General features: G+C 43.5%; 1 protein-coding gene across 2 annotated transcripts in view; it reads left to right on the top strand.

The window, feature by feature from the left end:
* Positions 1 to 17,802, top strand: part of PRKG1 (protein kinase cGMP-dependent 1) — a 373,843-nt gene that overhangs the window by 163,487 nt on the left and 192,554 nt on the right. For both annotated transcript variants that reach the window (XM_053948822.1, XM_053948821.1), the window contains exon 3: positions 8,433 to 8,546. In XM_053948822.1, coding sequence (XP_053804797.1) covers positions 8,433 to 8,546 — 114 coding nt within the window. The remainder of the gene's footprint in view (positions 1 to 8,432; positions 8,547 to 17,802) is intronic.

The following is a 17,802-nucleotide window of genomic DNA, read 5'->3' as shown; positions in this document are numbered from 1 at the left end:
GGCACCTCTAATCCATGTCCCCACACCCACATGGCTTTTCAAGACTTCCAGGGATGCTGATTCCACCTCTTCCAGCAGCCTCTTCCAATACCTGACCACCATTCCAGTGAAGAAATACTTCCCAAAATCCAATTTAAACCTTCCTTGGGGCAACTTAAGGCTGTTTTCTCTCATGCTGAAATGTTTCCAAACTATTTTGAAAAGCCAAGAAATGAAAGTGAGAGCTCTGAAAAGCAAGGAAGAGGTTTGCAACTAGGAAATAAATTTGGATGGCAGGATCTAACAGCTGCTTGGGGCAGTGAACAAAATATGTCTTTTCTCAGAGTATTCCACTGGGAACATCTCAGTGTTTTAAGGGGGATTATTTTAATCAAGTGTCTTAGAAGGGCTGTGAAAATGAAACAAATCAGGGTTTTGCTCACAAAAGGCTTTGAGTACCAAAAAATGATCAGTTTGCACTCCTGGAATTGGAGATGTAATTCCAGGTTAAGAGGTGCTGAACCAGGATTTGGGACAAACACTTCAGCTTGGCAGGGCAGGCCATGTCCTTCCACAGAATGCTTGGGGGGAAAGCAGTTTGCATTTGGGTTTGTTTGCTTTTGAGATTGAAACTCGTTATTTATCCAGGTAAGAGTGAGGCAAATTAGACAGGTGTACTTTGAAGGGTATTTGAGCTTTTCAATATTTTATCCAGGGGAAATATGAAACTCATCCCTTCTCTCTGTCACTTTTGGATCACATCTGGGCTTCAGAAGGACTGGGATAAGGGAGTGTGTGTGAGGATAAACTGCCAGCATCTCCCACTCTCTGCAGATCTTTTGAGTTTCAGCTTAACTCCTTGAATTCCTCAAAAATCCAGCTGAGCAAACCACGCCTTCTGTTGCCTTCCCCAAGGATCCCAGACTTCTCTTCCCCTCCTTTTATTCTCAGCCTCCTGATGGATGAATCAGGCAGAGCTGTTCGTTTTCTGGGAGCTGTCCAGCTGAGGGGCAGAGTGTGGGATCAGTGCTTGTTCTGGGGTGGCACCACCCTGTGTGTGCCTTGGTGCTGCGGGAGATCTTACATCAGACAAAATATCTGTGAGTCACAAGAACCAAAGCTGTGCTGGAGCTCTGGAAGTCACCTCTCCATAACCCTGAGCAGGGATCTGTATTACAGTTGGAAAGATCTTGGAAAACCAGGCTAAATATATGTCTGTGTGTATAATTTTTGATGTTTTATGTGGTTTTTGAGGATGTGCATCTCCCCTTGGGGGTGGGTCCAGCCCACCTGTGTGGAAGAGGTTTTACAGTGACTTCCGTGAGCCAGAGAGAAGTTTGATAAGAGGGTTCATGTTTACCTCTGAAAGAATTTTCTATCAATTCTACCAATTCTATCAAGAATTTTCTATCAATTCTACCAATTTCTATGTTGTTGACATAGAAATCAAGAAAGAAAGAAGGATAAATAAGAGAAACCTGCAGCTGCCTATTCCGATGAGCACTTTGTTTGTCTTTCCTGACCAATGAGTAAAGTGTAAACTTATGAGTTTGGTAAGAATGTATAAAAAGCATGCATGCTGTAATAAAAACAGTTTGAAGCCTTCTGAAAATGGAGTGTGTTGCTTTGTATTGTCTCCATCTCAACTATGACACACCTGTAACAGAAAATCGTAATCATCATCGTTATCTTAATAGAAAAAAAAAATCCAAACTAGTTTTCTATTCTCCCAGCGAGGGAAAAAAGCCATTTATTTTGCTTTGGCTGCAGAGTTTTGTTGCAGGGTCACAGGAGGAGATAGTTGGGAGTGCCCATCCCTGTGCAGGCAGAGCTGTTTTTTGGGATAATTCATTAGGGTCTCTCCACTTCTCCTTTCAAGGGGAATGTTGGCAGTTTAGTGATGAGGAGGAGATCAGGCACAGCTTGGATTGGAAGATCCTGGAGGGTTTTTTCCAACCTCAGTGACTCCGGGATCTCCACTGTCTGCCACACTCTGTGCCTTTCTCTCATCTGGCTTTTAGTCTCCATCTCTAAAGCCCAGGGGAAGTTCCTTTATCCTTTTTTTAGCTGCTCTCAGTTCTCCCAGCCCCTCTCTGCCCTCGGGCTGCTGTTACAGATTTCGGCAATCACCTCCTTTCTTTCCACTCCCTGCTTTTCAAAACGCTCCTGCAGCCGGGGTGGAAGCTGGGATGGAGCTGTGCTCTTATCTCCAGTAATCCTTTCTCTGGAGTGTGCCTTGATTTCAATCCAAAAGGTGTTACTGAACTCACCGCTTCAGGCTGCAGACATGGTACACGTTGATTCATGGCTTCAAGCTCCGTTCCAAAACGATTTTTTAAAAGCTAGTGTTAAAAAGCAGTTTTAGGATGTCATTTTTTAGTAGCAGGTCCCTGGCAGGGAGGTGGGGCCAGCTTGATAAACACTTTCTGGTTTTTGGCCACCTGAGCACGGGTTTGTGCTGGTGTCAGATTCTCCCAAATAAACTTTGGCACTGGAAATCACATCCCCCCAAAAAAGATTATTTCCAGGGTCTGGTTTTGGGGAGGCCGTCCCAGTGATTGCCCCAGTTCCATCACACCGGGAACTGGCTCCCGCAGAGGGTTTGGGAACAGCTAAAATCAGTTTCTTCAGCTCCAAATGCATTTGCTGAAGGGACTTGGAGCTTGTCACCAGTTACAGCTGGAGGTTTGAGAGTCAGAGTTCAGGTCTTGCTCCATTCCCCTTCCTCCTGGGTTTTATCCAGCAAGGGCAAAGCTCGCTGGAGAGTTTTTGGGAATGGGATGTGGATGAGACTCTGCAGGCTGCCCAGCTGCCCCCTGTTCAGTTCCCCTTCATTTGCACGAGTCTAAAAGATTTAAACTCCTTAAACTCCTGCTGCAGGAGCCGGCTTAAAACAAAGTAAGCCTGGAAAATACTATCAGAATGTATTTGGCTTTTCCCAGGGAGACATCTGAGGAAAAATGCAATTTTCTCCATATTCAAAGCACTCTCTCAACAATTTGCAGGGGAAAACAACTTGAAATTTGGCAAAATATGCATTATTTATTTTTTTTTCTCACTGATGTTGTAGTTATTCTGTCAGAACTTTCCTGAATTTGGGTAAGGGAGAAACCGTTAAAGGGCTTACATTTCCCACAAGGACAAGGGCTTGTCACTCTAAGGGTAACTTGTGCTTCATCTCTGGTGACATTTTTGAAATACATTCAGCCTTGTTCAGGAAAATCTGCAGATCCAGAGTGATATTTCCTAAGGAAAACTTTCTGCAAACAATCATTCCTCGGTTTTCAGAGCAGAGCTTGAATAGCATCCAACAAACCAAGCTGCAGTCCAAGTGTGAAACAGGCACAGATGAAATCAAATATTGAATAGTCATACAGGAATCCTGCACTGAACTGAGGGAATCCTCCTCCCACCCCTCCTGGCATTTTTGGAGTTGTGGGATGAAATTTATATCTTATGAATACTTGAGCTCGTGCTGAACCCTGCTTTTTTACATTCCTCATTTTTCACTAGAAGTGTTTGTAATTTTTAACCTGGCATGGGAATGTGATGAATAATTAGTGCCTTCATGAGAGAACCGGCCTTTTTTTTTCTCCCTAAGAGTCCAAGACTTGAAGAGGGCCCAGGAATGTGAATTATACTAAAAACCATTGCTCTTATCCATGTTCCAAAGGCTCTGCTGGGACAGACAACTGAAAATAAGGAATTAGGCCTTCCAGGTGTCTCCTGGGTATGGAGAAATACAAGGTAGGATTGTCCCTGGCTCATTCCTGCTGTTAAAGCCTTTACTGGACAAGAGAAGAAAGATTCTTTTTGTGCAGAAATCCTCTTGGGATTCTCAGATACTCTCTTGGATATTCTTGTATCTTTAAAATTCAGATTTATTTGGATTTGGGAGTCATGGAAGGTTTTGGCTTGAAGCAGCAAGTGCCCTTTCCCCCGTGCTGGGAAGAAAAGGGGAAAGCTGATAATGCATTGCAAAAATTTAGTCTATTATATAAATTACACAGAGGCTGACAAGTTCCTCAGATCAACTTAATCTGTTTTCTTCTGTGCCTGGAAAGAGAAAACGACCATTTAATTATTGGGGGAAAAAAATGATCCTCCTGATTGAGAGAGTCACATGAGTGCAATTTACTTTTTCCTTCCATTCATTTGAGGAACAAGGATGCAGTTCAGCCAGAGATTTCAAGTTTAATTTCAAGCCAGTTATTTCAAGTTTAATTGGGTGGACTCAGAGTGACAAAACCCCAATGTCCCCATCAACAAAACCTCTGTGCTTTGCTGGTGGTTTTGTAGGGGACAAAATTGATCCTGCTCTGTTCTTACGTGCTTCATTCATCTGTATTTTTCCTCTTCTGTGGTTAAAATGATCCGTGTTTAACTTGGCATTCTGGGAGGTTATTCAGGAATTTACCAGAGCACAGGTTCCTCATCCCTGGAAGTGTCCAAGGCCAGGTTTTCGATCACCCTGGGATAGTGGAAGGTGTCCCTGAATGAACTTAAAGGTCCCTTCCAAACCATTCTATGATTTCCCATGTACAGATGATTTCCCAGGAACTATTTCCATGAGTCCTGAAACTGGGATGGAGGTGCACCAGGAGTAATTCAGTGTCAGCCTTTATTCAGTTTTTTTTTTCGCAGTCCAGAATCCCAGGATGATTTGGGTTGGAAGGGACTTTAAAGCTCATCCTGTTCCACCCCCTGTCGTGGACAGGGACACCTTCCACTATTTTAAGAAGGGCTGTGTCAAAAAAAAATCCCCTAAATCCTGGCTTTAGTTTTAATATTGGGCATATTCCTCATGGTGAAGTGTAACACTCCACAGGCACCGAGGGGAGGATTCCCAGTGCCCGGGGCACAACCCCGTGAATAATGCCATGAATAATGCAGACCATTATCGGTTTGTGTTCCCAAACAAACACCACCGTTAGCACATCTTCATCGGACCGGCTCTGAAGTCAGGCAGCCACTTAGCAATTAAAACTTTAATTGCTCCACAATTAAATTGGCAACTACAATGTAATTAGCACGCAGAGTTTAATTTGGGAAAGCCAGGCTCTGGCTGAGAGGCCCAAGGCTCAGGGATGTGTGCTGGAGACCAGGGCAGAGAGGGAAGCTGTTCCCTCTTGGATTTCATGGAATATCCCCAAGGATCGTTCAGCTCCAACTCTTAGGATTAGTTTTTCATAAGAAAAGCTTAATTTCATGATGTTTTAGTGAACCTCCCAGAAATCTTGCAAAGCAACAGGATGAGGCGAGGCTCTCACACAGGTTGCCCAGAGCAGCTGTGGCTCCCCCATCCCTGGAAGTGTCCAAGGGTGAAGAACCAAAGAACTGAGACTTGGGGGTCTGCAGAACCCAAAATAGTTTGAGTTCTGGGTGGTTAAAGGGATTTTTGGAGCTATTTCTCTCAGGAGGAGGCTGGTGGCTTGTGGAGGCATCACTCTCTTTTATTGACCTTTAACTCTGGTCACCTTTCCATGTTCATCCTGGAAAGGGAATGGCTGGAGCCCTTGGAACTGGGGAACTGAAGACACTGAGATTTTTATTTTATGCTCTATTTGAAAAATCATGTGCATTGCCCATCCTTTTGGAATAGCTTCTTACAGCTGACAGAAAAGTGCATTGTTTGTATGCCAACTAATTCTCCCCAAAATCAACTCAAGCTCTAAATGAAATATAATGTTGAATTCAATAATGCTCAATATTTAGACTGAAATGCAGCATTTTCTGATCCTCCTGCCCGGAGAGAAGCATTTCTTGCATTATTTAGTGTTTGTCTGATGGAGATGCCAAGGCAAGCTGCAGATGTATCTCCATTAATTGATCAATATTGTGTTGTATTCCATTTGGTTCCTTTATCTGGTTGATACAGCAGAACAATTTGTTTGCTCCATGGAAAACTGCACTATGTAGGCTGCCAGGTAGGGAAGGAAAATGGGAAAAATCCTGCAGCAGTCCTTTGACCTTTTAATTCTAGAAGAGGTGAATTTTGCTCACAGTCTGGGCATCTTATGGTGAGGTGTTTAATGTTCCAGATTGCTTAGTTACACAGCAGGAGAATGGGAGGCTTTCTCCAGGATAATAAATTGTAATTAAAGAGTACATTAAATACCAAACCACAGAACATTGTTTTATCTAATCTTGCCAATACCTACAATATCGTGCTGGGAAATATTCTTTTTACTTTTAAAACAAGTATTTTAATTTCATCAGCAATATGTTTCTTGTGCTCCCCAGCACTTGGGAATAATGTGATCCCATCTTTGCATTACTGCTAAGAATTGTCTTTCTTTGGAACTCATGAGCCAAAAGTCAAGTAAAATAATTTCCTTTGCAGGTTTTTGTTGTAGAGCTTTATCCAGCAGAGCTTTTTGCAGAAAAAGCTGCTGAAACTAAGGTCTATTAAACAAAAAATTACATTCTTCAAAATAATTTAGGAATCTTTGAAGTATGCGAGGCCCCACTAAAGGTTGATACTGCTCATTCATGAGATAAACACCTATTTTTGTGCTTGTTAGATTGATACTTAATATGAAGAGATGAATCAAACATTTATAAAAATAGTCATAAAAATTAACTTGCAATGAAGATATTTGAGTACCCCCCTACTCTGCTTCTGTATTACAGAAAACACTGCTGCCATTTTACATTCCCAGGTAACATTTAGGTCATAAAATTTACCAAACAGACACTTTCAGTTTGATAAATAATCATCTTTTCTAATTTAAATGAGTCTGTGTTTCAGCCCTCTGATTGTATTCCATGATCCCTGAAGCTGTTTCCCAGTTTGGGGTGCCAGGGGAGGTTTTTTAGTGGCTGCTAAGATTTGAAACCTTTGCTCTTTTTCCCCACTCGTTTTTTTTTTTTTTTGGTGGGAATAACCCTGTGGCCCCCTCTCTTTCCTCTCTTCCTTCCCTTCTCTTGTTTTTCAAATGTTGCTTTTCAAACCCTCCATTGTTTGAAAGATGGGTCGCTTCCAACCTCCCAGGTTGGTCCTGAGCTCCTTTTTTTCCATCCAACCTGGGATTTTAACCCTTCCTCACACATCCCTTCCTGGCGTGGTGCAGGTAAGCTGATAAAGCAGATTTCCCCATATCAAACGAGATATTCACAAAGGCAGGGGGTGGAGAGATGAGAATTAAATAATAGCCACGGGTCAGAGTAATTTTCTTTTCTCTGATAGGTCTGTTATTCATGGATGAGTGCTCTCAGGGATTAGTTTCTCAGGGAAAATGAGCAAAATTACACTGCCGTTTTCACGTGTGGTGTTAAAGACCTCAATCTTTTCTTTTTTGAACACAAAAAATTGGGGGAAATTTCACCTGAAAGTCTAAGAGGTGAAACAAAGTTCACACTGAGTTCAGTGTACTGTATGTCCTGACTGTACAGGTGCTCTGTAGGGACAGAGTTTGTGGTAATTGGGAGTGGGGCTGCGGCCAAGCCTCATCCCCAATGTCTCAAGCCTCATCCCACAGTCTCAAGCTGTGCCAAGGGAAATACAGGTTGGATATTAGGAGAAAGTATTTTACAGAAAGGGTGATGAAGTACTGGAATGGCCTGCCCGGGGAGGTGGTGGAGTCCCCATCCCTGGATGTGTTTAAAAACAGACTGGATGTGGCACTGGGTGCCAGGATTTAGCTGAGGTGTTGGGGCTGGGTTGGACTCGATGATCTTGGAGGTCTCTTCCAACCCAACCCAGGGATTCTGGGGTTCCTAATTGGCCACAGCTGTGCAGGACAGGTGAGTGACACTGAAGGTGATGAGCCATGGAGTGCCCAGGTGCACTGACCAATCCCAAAGGGAACAGAGGGCTCACAGGTGCAGTGCATTAACGTGAGGGCATAAAAGGCTGGGCTGAAGAACAGGAAGAGCAGATGCTTGCAGCCTTCTGCAGTGATGGTGTGTTCCTCTGTGTGAGCAGATACCTGGAGCCTTCTGACCTGGTGAGGTGTTACTGTGTGTGGGCTGAAGCTTTCTGAAAAATGTGTGGTGATACTCTGTGTATCGTGGCTGTCTCAACTGCAACAATGCTCCTCTAAACAACACTTGAGTGTTAAAAGTTTCTGTATGCAATAGTTGGTTTTAACCTTTTTCTGAATATATATGCTCTTCTTTGCAATACATTTAGTTCCTTTTGAAGCTGTAGGGCTCTGGTGGTTTTTTTTTTTTGTTTTTGGTTTTTTTTTTTTTGTTTTTTTTTGTTCATAGTATGGAATTCCAGGATGGCTTGGGTTGGAAGGGACCTTAAATTCCGCCCAGTTCCACCCCCTGCCATGGCCAGGGAACCTTCCACTATCTCAGGCTGCTCCAAGCCCCATCCAAACTGGCCTGAAATGAAATAAATCATAAAAGTTAAATCTAAAAAATAAATTAATCTTCCTTTTAAAATGTCTGAAATTACTTAATTGCCCTTTTAAAATAGTCTTTCTGTCTTCTTTTTCTCACAGATGGGAAGGTTGAAGTGACAAAAGAGGGAGTGAAGCTCTGCACCATGGGACCTGGCAAAGTTTTTGGGGAGTTAGCCATCCTCTACAACTGCACCCGGACAGCTACTGTCAAAAGTAAGAGCATTTTAGATGCAGCCTCTCTTTGATGTTTCACTTTCTCAGTGAATTCAACTCTTTAGGGCATGGGTTTTGGTCTGGAATTTAGGCACTCTGTGTGAAGGAAATGCATCATTCAGTCACTCAGGTTGGTCCTACCTCATGCAGAGGAGCCTGAAGCTTATACCACAGTTTTCCTTACAATTCCTGCTGAATCTTATGATAATTATTTTCTTATTGCTTAGAAGAACCTTTCTGACCCGTGTAACTCTTCAAAGGAAACTCAATAAGCCAAGCTTAGTTTTTGTTCAGGGCAAGTCCTTGTTTTCCCACTAAGCTGTCTAAAATAAATCAGGAAGAAAAAAATCTGGGTGACCCTTGACCACCTGCTCTAAACTCCTCAGCACTTCTCCCGTTATGTTTTCTTTTATGAATGTTCTGGGCAACAGCTTGGCTTGCACAATTAAGCAGAGGAAATAAACCACATTGCTATATATGACTTAAATGAATTTTTGTTTAGATTCAGATGCAGATATAGGATATCACAGTCCTCCTTGATCTTGAGGACAAGAGTTTATTGTGGTGTCTGAAGCAGAGAGCGTGATAATAGTTGTGTGGTTTTAAGGTGCTGTGGGGGAGGAGTCAAAAGGGTACAGAATAATCCAAACAAGAGGTACAAACTTGAATAATACAAACCAGTGGTATCCTTGTGCCAGAATAATGAGCTGTGAAAGTCCCTGCTCAGAAGAAAACCTTTTACAAATACCTAATTGTGCTTCAAAAAAAAAAAAAAAAAAGAGAAAGGAAAAGAACAATGGGCAGGAATGAGAAAGCAGCAACAGATAAGTGGATTATTTTCTGCAGGGTGTGCTGTTCTCTGTAGGGCTGAAGGACATGACTGATGTTCTCTGTTCTCACCTGTGCAAACCTTGCCTTTTCACAAGTGCTGGGGACCTCAGGTGATGGTGAAAAACTCAGAGAAGCAGCAGGTTTGTGTGATTAAATACAGCTGAGGAAGGCTGGAAAGAGCAGAGAGAAAGGTCAAATCCTAGAAAAGGCAGTGAGAGGATGGCTGCTGTTGAGTTCCCCCTAGGAATGCAGAGCTAAAGGGCACCTGAGTGGAATCCCACAGAACAGAGCCACTCTGCTCCTGCAGCCATTCCCACCTGCTTGTGCAAGGAACTCCTGCAGGGAATTATACACTCTGGGTTTTCCTGTCATTTTTCCTCTTACTGCCTCTTCCACACCCTCCTAAGCAAACCTCCAGACTGGCACATGCCATTCAGTTGTCCCGAGTCCCTTTGTCCTGGTTAAATGAGGGCAGGAGGAAGGTCACTACTCTCAAGGAAAAGGAGTCTGTGTCCCTTGCTCCTTTCCCAGCAGCATTGTGTAATTAGAGTTCTTCTGGGTTTTAATCCTTTTCCCAGGGCCAGCAAGGGACTTGAGGAGTTTTCTGTCTTGTTAGTGCACAAATCAGTGCAGTTTGGGTTTTAATGAGCTTGGGGAGCTGCTGCAGCTTGCCCTCACTGAGCTGAGGGGTGTGGAGGTGCTCACATCCCCTCAGGGCATGGTATTGACTTAGCTGATCCTACACAGCTTCAAATACCTGCTTGTCCCTTTGGGAAATGAGCCATAAATGGGATAAATCCCTAGGAAGGTGAGTGGTGGTAAATACTCCATTAAGCCTGGGGATAACGGGGATCATTCCAAGGTTTATTCTGGGAGAAATAAAGTTGGTGATTGTAGTGAGAACAGACAGTCAGCACTGGTGGTGAAGTGTCAGGGAGCATCATGCAGCTCCCATTTGGAGAAACACTCAGGGCTTCCCAATTTTCAGGAGAGAGCTTTCCATCATCTCCAGAGTGTCAGGAGTGTGTTTTGATGGGCCTGCCTGTACTTCATTATGCGGACATTAAGTGCTGCTTTCTAAGGCTGAAGTTGCAGCAGAGGCTGAGTGAAGGATGGATTTATGTGGGTGTGGAGCTCAGCGTTGCAGCTGGGCCATAATGAGGTGTCAGCCGAGTTGACATCTCCAGCTGGATCTGGATTTTATGTGTACCCTGGCTTTAGTTTGTAAATAATAAAGATTTTAGTGTCATTACTCACTGTTAGTCTACAGGGGCTCTTCAGCTTGTGCTCACTCTGCAGGAGCAAACTTCAAATATAAATCACTGGAGGAAGGGCTTTGTCTTTGCAATAGAATTTAGGAGACATTAAAATTTAATGATTCTGGTCTGACTCCTGTCTCATAATGACCTCTTTAATAAGGCAATCCAGGGCTTTGAAAAGCCTGCCCCAGGAACAGTATTAATATTTTTTTTTCCCTATTATTGCAGTCTTAAATAAAAGTAGGATGGGGTTTGAGTTCAAGCAAACCTGGGAAGAAGCCAAACCCTTGGGTGTTGAGGAGCACTGGGGAAGGCAGGGATACATCTCCTGACACGTGGCCTTCTTTTCAGATAAATGTACAATTTTTGGCATCTGATTTTTGTTTGGTTATTCTGCAGTGTTTGCTTCACATTTCCAGATATTAGTAGAGGGTTTGGGGTTTTTTTTTTGTTTGCTTTTTCTTCTTCTGGTAGAAACTGGTCAGTCTGCTCCAAGTATGGAATTGCAAAGGCTTTCTGGCTCCTTGATGTTGTTCACAGATCACCTTCCATTGCACACTCAGTGAAATCTAAATCAGCAGCTAATTTCTTCCTCTCTCTGTATTGATTAACCAGAGTTCTCAAGTGCCTGCATGCAGACCTGGATGCTGCTTGCATTTCAAAGCAGAACCAGAGACTTTCCACCCTGATTCCAACAAATAATTAGGTTCAGAATGAGGAAAACACCATTTGTTATGCCTACACATAAAATGATGTCTCTGATCCTCTGTTTTTAGAGACATGGCTGGAAGAAAGAGCTAGGAGAGGTCAGCAAAAAAAAGAAAGACAGAAATCCACCCAGCTGAAGTGGGGTTGTGTTTAAAACATTGAGATTCTGCATTTTGATAACAAAAAAGATGTGGGAAGGAAGTGAAATTAATCTGCTGTTAATATTGTGCAGAAGTGCTCATTCCTCTTGAAGAATAATGCGCAGAGCAGATTTTTGCAGGTGATTTAGGGTGGATATCGTAGAAGGAGCAGATTATCTATCCTCCTATATTCTGCTTATTTTAGAAGGGGTCTTAACACCTGAAATAGATTTTCTTGGGGGCAAAATTCAAATAAAACAATCCCTAGAAACATCTCTGTGCAAGGCTGATGATTTCAGTGGAGCTACACTCCACACCGGCCTGTGTTTCCAGGAGGACTATTAGCAAAAAAAAAAAAAAAAAAAGGCAAGCAGAGGCTGAAGTTATTAAACTCTGAATTATGTAAATCCTTTTGCTGGCCCTCAAAAGGCAGCACAAGAGTCCCTCAAGCTGCTGTGTTTGCCAGCTGCGCTAATTGTACAAAACCCGGTGCGGTGCAGAGGGATTAAGGCGGGAGCTCAGCTTTTCCTCGCCAAGCCTGGATGAGTTTGAATTTTCATCTGCTGGTTTTTGTTTTAATGGAGTCATCTGCACTGCTTGCTGCAGCCCCAGGAATGGCAGAACTTTATGAGGAGCTTGGTAGCGTGGATAATTTGTAGGGAAATATAAGGCAGCAGAGAGTTGCCAATTAAAACTGCAGAGACTTGTTAAAGCCTTGCAGAAGGATGCTGCCTTCAGATATTCTCCTCCAACAATTACAGGAGCCAGGATGAAGTTTGTTCAGCTCTCCTTAAAACACGCTTTGGAGGGAAGTTGACTTTTAGATACTCAACTGTTGGATTAAAATCTCTCTGATGTTACATGGAGATAAGACACCCGGGATGGCCCAGCCAGTCTGGTGTGCCTGGTGGGAGATAAATGGAATATAAATGGATATATCCAGGGAGAAAGTAATTTAAAGCCACCCTTCTACTGCCTGCATTTTACTGTGACCTTTACAGGTTTTGCAAGTAATGTGACAAAATAGTATTGGATTATTTCTTCAAGGGTATGATAATGAGAAAATGATGTTGAGGACAATGGACAAAGTGTAGCAGGAGTTTTTTTTTTTTTTCCTCCCTCTTCTTTAGGAGCATCTTCGGAACAGCATTTCTGTGGCTCCTCATTTCTGTCTTTGGGATCACAGAATCCCAGAATGGTTTGAGGTGGAAGGGACCTTTAATCCCATCTCATTCCACCCCCTGCCATGGGCAGGGACACCTTCCACTGTCCCAGGCTGCTCCAAGCCCCAAAGTCCAGCCTGGCCTTGGGCACTGCCAGGGATCCAGGGGCAGCCACAGCTGCTCTGGGCACCCTGTGCCAGGGCCTGCCCACCCTCCCAGGGATCAATTCCTTTCCAATATCCCATCCATCCCTGTCCTCTGGCAGTGGGAAGCCATTCCCTGTGTCCTGTCCCTCCATCCCTTGTCCCCAGTCCCTCTCCAGCTCTTCTGGAGCCCCTTTAGGCTCTGCAAAGGGCTCTGAGCTCTCCCTGGAGCCTTCTCGTCTCCAGGTGAACACCTGGAGGTTCTGGTATCATGGGCAGCTTTAAGACTGGGTATTTATTTATAGAAAAACTTTCAGGGTTAAATCCATGTTTAAAAACCCTATAGGCCTGCATGGCCAAGCAGATAAAGTAAGAATAAATAACAAAGGCCTGTTTGCTGTGTCTGGTACAGAAGGAGGGTGAGCACCACGCCAGGAAATGAAATGCTTCCATTGTTCTGGAATACTTGTGGAAATAATTTTGTTGATATTTTTCACGTTGATTTAATTGCAGAGTGGATTGAGCTGAGTTCCCATCACTTAACACGGTTATAAGGAGATGATGACTTTCTCTGGGCAACCCTTGAAGAATTAGCTAATATTAACAGCAGATGTCAGATAATTAGTTCATAAAAGCTCACATTTCATCCCTTTTTATAGATGTCACTGAAAATGCTGCTGATGTTTGAAATATGGCCAGAGCAGCTGTGAGAAATGAGGTGACTGAACTTTGCTGTTGACAGTAAAGCTTTGCTTTGGGCAGAGTTTGATAAACAAGGGGATGCAATGAAATATTTGCAATAAATATTAATGCATGGGCTCAGTGACACGTGTTCTTCTCCCAGATTAAAATGCAACAGACAGCACAGAGGCTGGATTTGCCCCACATTATATACATTTTTTCATTCTAGATTATTTCCTGGTAGTAATTGGGGAACTTTCATAAGCTCCTTGCTGATGTGAAACCACCCCAAGCTGCCTTTCCTGCTGTCCATAAAAGCAGAGATCTCCTCCATGGTATCGACTGTGTGACCTTAAATCCATTTGCTTGTGGCAATGATGCAGCGATAATCAAATTGATGGAATAATAATAATTCCAATAATAATTCCAATTCCCATGATGGAATCACTAAGGCTGGAAAAGACCTTCAGGATCATCAAGTCCAAGCTGTGCCTGATTGCCCACCTTGTCCCCAGCCCAGAGCACTGAGTGCCACCTCCAGCCCTTCCTGGGACACCTCCAGGGATGGGCACTCCAAAGCTCCCTGGGCAGCCCCTGCCAAGGCCTGAGCACCCTTTGCATGCAGAAATTCCTGCTGCTGTCCAAGCTGAGCCTCCCCTGGCACAGCTTGAGGCCGTTTCCCCTTGGCCTGTCCCTGTTCCCTGGCAGCAGAGCCCGACCCCCCCTGGCTGTCCCCTCCTGTCAGGAGTTGTGCAGAGCCACAAGGTCCCCCCTGAGCCTCCTTTTCTCCAGGCTGAGCCCCTTCCCAGCTCCCTAAGAGTTGCCAGTATTTGCTTGAGTTTGGGATGCTGAAGAGGGCTGTAGTTTACTTGCATTTATCTGAACTTCCCTGGCAAAGATGGATTTCGTATTATTCAAGTGCCAGTGTTAAAAGCATTTGGATACCAAATAAATTGACAAAACTGCAGATAGGCTTTTTAATTAAAAAAAAAAGGCACCAAACAAGTTCTCTGTATTGCACGTTTGAAAAACTCATTATATTTCATGAATTGTATCTTCTCTGGGAATGGACTCGGAATGGGAGCGCTTTTATTTATCTTTAGGATGCAATAAAACCCATCCAGACAACAGAAATGTTGACAACTGCATTCACTCCTCTGAAGTTATTTGCAAAACCCTTTACTCCAGCATATCAAAGTCAGTAGTGTTTGAAATGGGTTTGGTGAAGCTCTGCCCTGTGCAGCCTGTGTCTGACACCCAGCTGGGGGAAATGAGATTTAAATCATGTCTCTTTTTTAATTAACTGCAGGAATGAGGAGCGTGGGAAGAGGCTCAGCGATGTTTTGTTAGTTCTTTGGGTTTTTTTTTAGGGTAGTCAGCGGCCTCTGTACACAGCAGAAGGCACAGGTGCCACCTTAAAGCTGTCTTGTCTTTTCCTCTGACATGGCCTGGACACCCTGGATTGTTTTTTTGATGGGAATTGAGGTGAACTCCAGACATCTGAAGAGATCTGACAGCACTGGGAGCTAAGTGCAGAGATCTGAACAAGGCAAAAATCCTGGCTGCCTTTGAAGAAATGCAATTGTCTTTATTTCTGGTGTTTGTTTTTGAGCTCTGACTGACTTATCTGTAGTAGAGGGCAGGAGCAGAGGCTGATGGAATTCACACAATGCACCCAACTTTCAGCCTGTCTTTTAAACTCAGATTTTCTTTAGCTGATGAGGGTCACAGGAGCTGCCTGGAGTGGGATGAGTTGCCTGAGTGGGTGTGAAAATGCCACATGGTGGGTTTGTCCATGTCACCAGCCCCATTTCTGAAGGGCTTTGTCCAGGTACACCCACAGCAGAGACACTGCTGGGATGTGCCTCTTCCCCCATTCCCTCCTTGGGAAGGCACATTCTCCAATTAAGGGCTGTTTAGCATCTGATTAGATCCTGTATTCCTTGTCTGAGGAGTCTCTTGAACCTCTTCAGAGTCCTTTTTGTACTTCAAATTTCTTCTGACTCTGCTTTTGTGATCCTTCACCATTTCTGAGCACTGCTGTGATTCTTCCATTTTGGGAGATCCCAAACACAGATTTTTTTTTTATTTTTGTCAGATCCTCTCTGCTAACACAGCACAGCTGGCTTTATTCTTGGGGAAATGGAGGGAATTTAGGTGAGTTTAGCTGCTTTAAGGAAGCAGCTTTATGTGTGAAGGGGAAGCCCAGGTGCTCTGCCTGTGGTAATCAGACACCTCCCTTGATCCTGGCCTTGTGTTGGTTGGGAAGGACTTCAGGAAAGCTTCTCCAACCTTCCTCTGGGAGAGGGGCTGCCTGGCAGCCATGGCTTGGTCCAGCAGGTCTTGGTGCCCTGACCCAGAGGGACATTGTGGATTTTTTTTTTTGTTAAGGTTGGGATTAAATGTTTGAGGTGGTATTTTTTTTTTGTCTGGACTTAGATGTTTATTCTTGTTTATATTTCATGAACTGTGAGTTCTACAATATTTTACTCTAACAAAACTCTCTTTACAAGTTTTTTCAAGGATAAACTGTTTAATTAAGAAATGATGCCTAAATTATTTTTACTTTTAACTTAATAACTAACTACTTGTGCTCTGTGATGTGGACTTTTTTATCCAATTACACAATACCACCCAAACCTGTGAAGAATGATTAGCTCTGCCTTAAATTTCTATCTTGCTATATATATTATCATATTCTAAAACTTTAAACTCTAGGTTTTCCACCATGTGATATTGCACACTTGTAGTCAAACTCCACACCCATAATCCCAGTTCTATAATTTAATTTTGGAAGCCTTCTCCATGGGCTCAGTGTTCTTTTGGGGGTCAGTGTTTGGTAACACAATAATTCTAAAATTCTCAGCAACCAGACTTCCAACAGGACACCTGCTGGGAAAAGTTTTCCTTCCTGTCCAACCTAAACCTCTCCAAGTGAATCTCCTGAGATGGAGCAATGTCCATGTCCTGTTATTCCAGAGCATGCCTCTGTGCCCAGGGACACAGGAGCTGCTTTGAGGAGGAGTCTGGGTTAACCATTAACCCCCCATAAATGCCAACCCCCCCCCACCTTTGGGTGATTTGTTTTTACCCTACAGCTGGATAAACACTTGCTGGCAGCAGGGAGGGGAGCACAGGGGAATGGGGAGAGTGCTCAGGGCTGCTGCAGCTTGTGGTGACAGAAGAGGGAAAAGTGTTTAAAATCCTCTTTATTCTGCGTTGTGGTGGTTGGGGAAGATGTAACAGTTTTAAAGTGCTCTCCTGCTTCAGACTTGGAGCTGTTTGGACATGGCCCATTTGTGTGGGGACATCAGGGGTCCTGCAGGGCTCATCCCCATTGTCCCACTTTTCCCAGGGGATGGCATTTCCTTTTTTTGGAGGGAAAAATACACCTGGAGTGAAGCTCACAGTTCCAGGTTGAGTTGAGATTTCTGCTTTGTTCTGGAAGCTTGATTTTGGATAAGCCCTCCTACCCTTTAGCACAGGTGTCTGGAAAACTGGGGTAATTTGAATTTACATGCCTGAGATTGGCAACTTCCTGGGAAGGGGCTGGTTTATCCCATACAATCAGCACTGTATAGGGATCCTTGGCTGTAAATGCAAGTAATAATTATTTGTGTGCCATTGCTGATGACAGCTTTGTGATTGAACAAAAAAAATCCATGCCTGCCCCATCCCTGGAAGTGTCCCAAGGCCAGGTTGGATGGCCTTGGAGTCTTAAAGGGAGTTTTTAAAAATCCATTTTCAAAATGAAGGGTTTTGAATCTTCAGAGAGCCAAATACTTCAGTGTTGGTTGAGGACTTTTTTTTTTTTATTTGGCTGCACAAATATTTGCCTGCTTCAAATGAATTGTAAAAGCTTTATGGTGTTTGCTTAATCGCTGGTGCGTTTTTAATTGTTGCTTGACAAACATTGTAATATCTAAAAAGACTCAGTAATTCCCCAGCTTTATGGAGCGCTGGGAAAGGAGATAATCTTGTTTTGGCTGCTGTTACTGTAGAGTTTTTTGGGGTTTAAAAGAAATCCTCCTTCCAAGTCCAGGAAGATGGTGATGGTTGTATTTAACAGCTAATATTCAACTCCTGCTTCATTACTAAAATAATCCCCCTCAATTACAGACAAATAAAATGCTTCATCACTCCATCAGCTACTGCAAGAAACTGGGAGGCTCCCAGGCTTTGCTGTGCCCTCATTTCCTCCTGGTTATTAACAGAAGTATGGCAAGACATCAGTGATAATGTATTCCCTAATTAACCCCTTGCAAGTATATTTCCTTCCAGGTTTGCCATAAATATTTGTGTGGAATGAGCTTGCAGGCAAGTCTGGGATG

The sequence above is a fragment of the Vidua chalybeata genome, chromosome 8 (assembly GCF_026979565.1).
Source record: "Vidua chalybeata isolate OUT-0048 chromosome 8, bVidCha1 merged haplotype, whole genome shotgun sequence".
NCBI lineage: Eukaryota > Metazoa > Chordata > Aves > Passeriformes > Viduidae > Vidua > Vidua chalybeata.
This window is presented reverse-complemented; position numbering and strand designations above follow the sequence as displayed.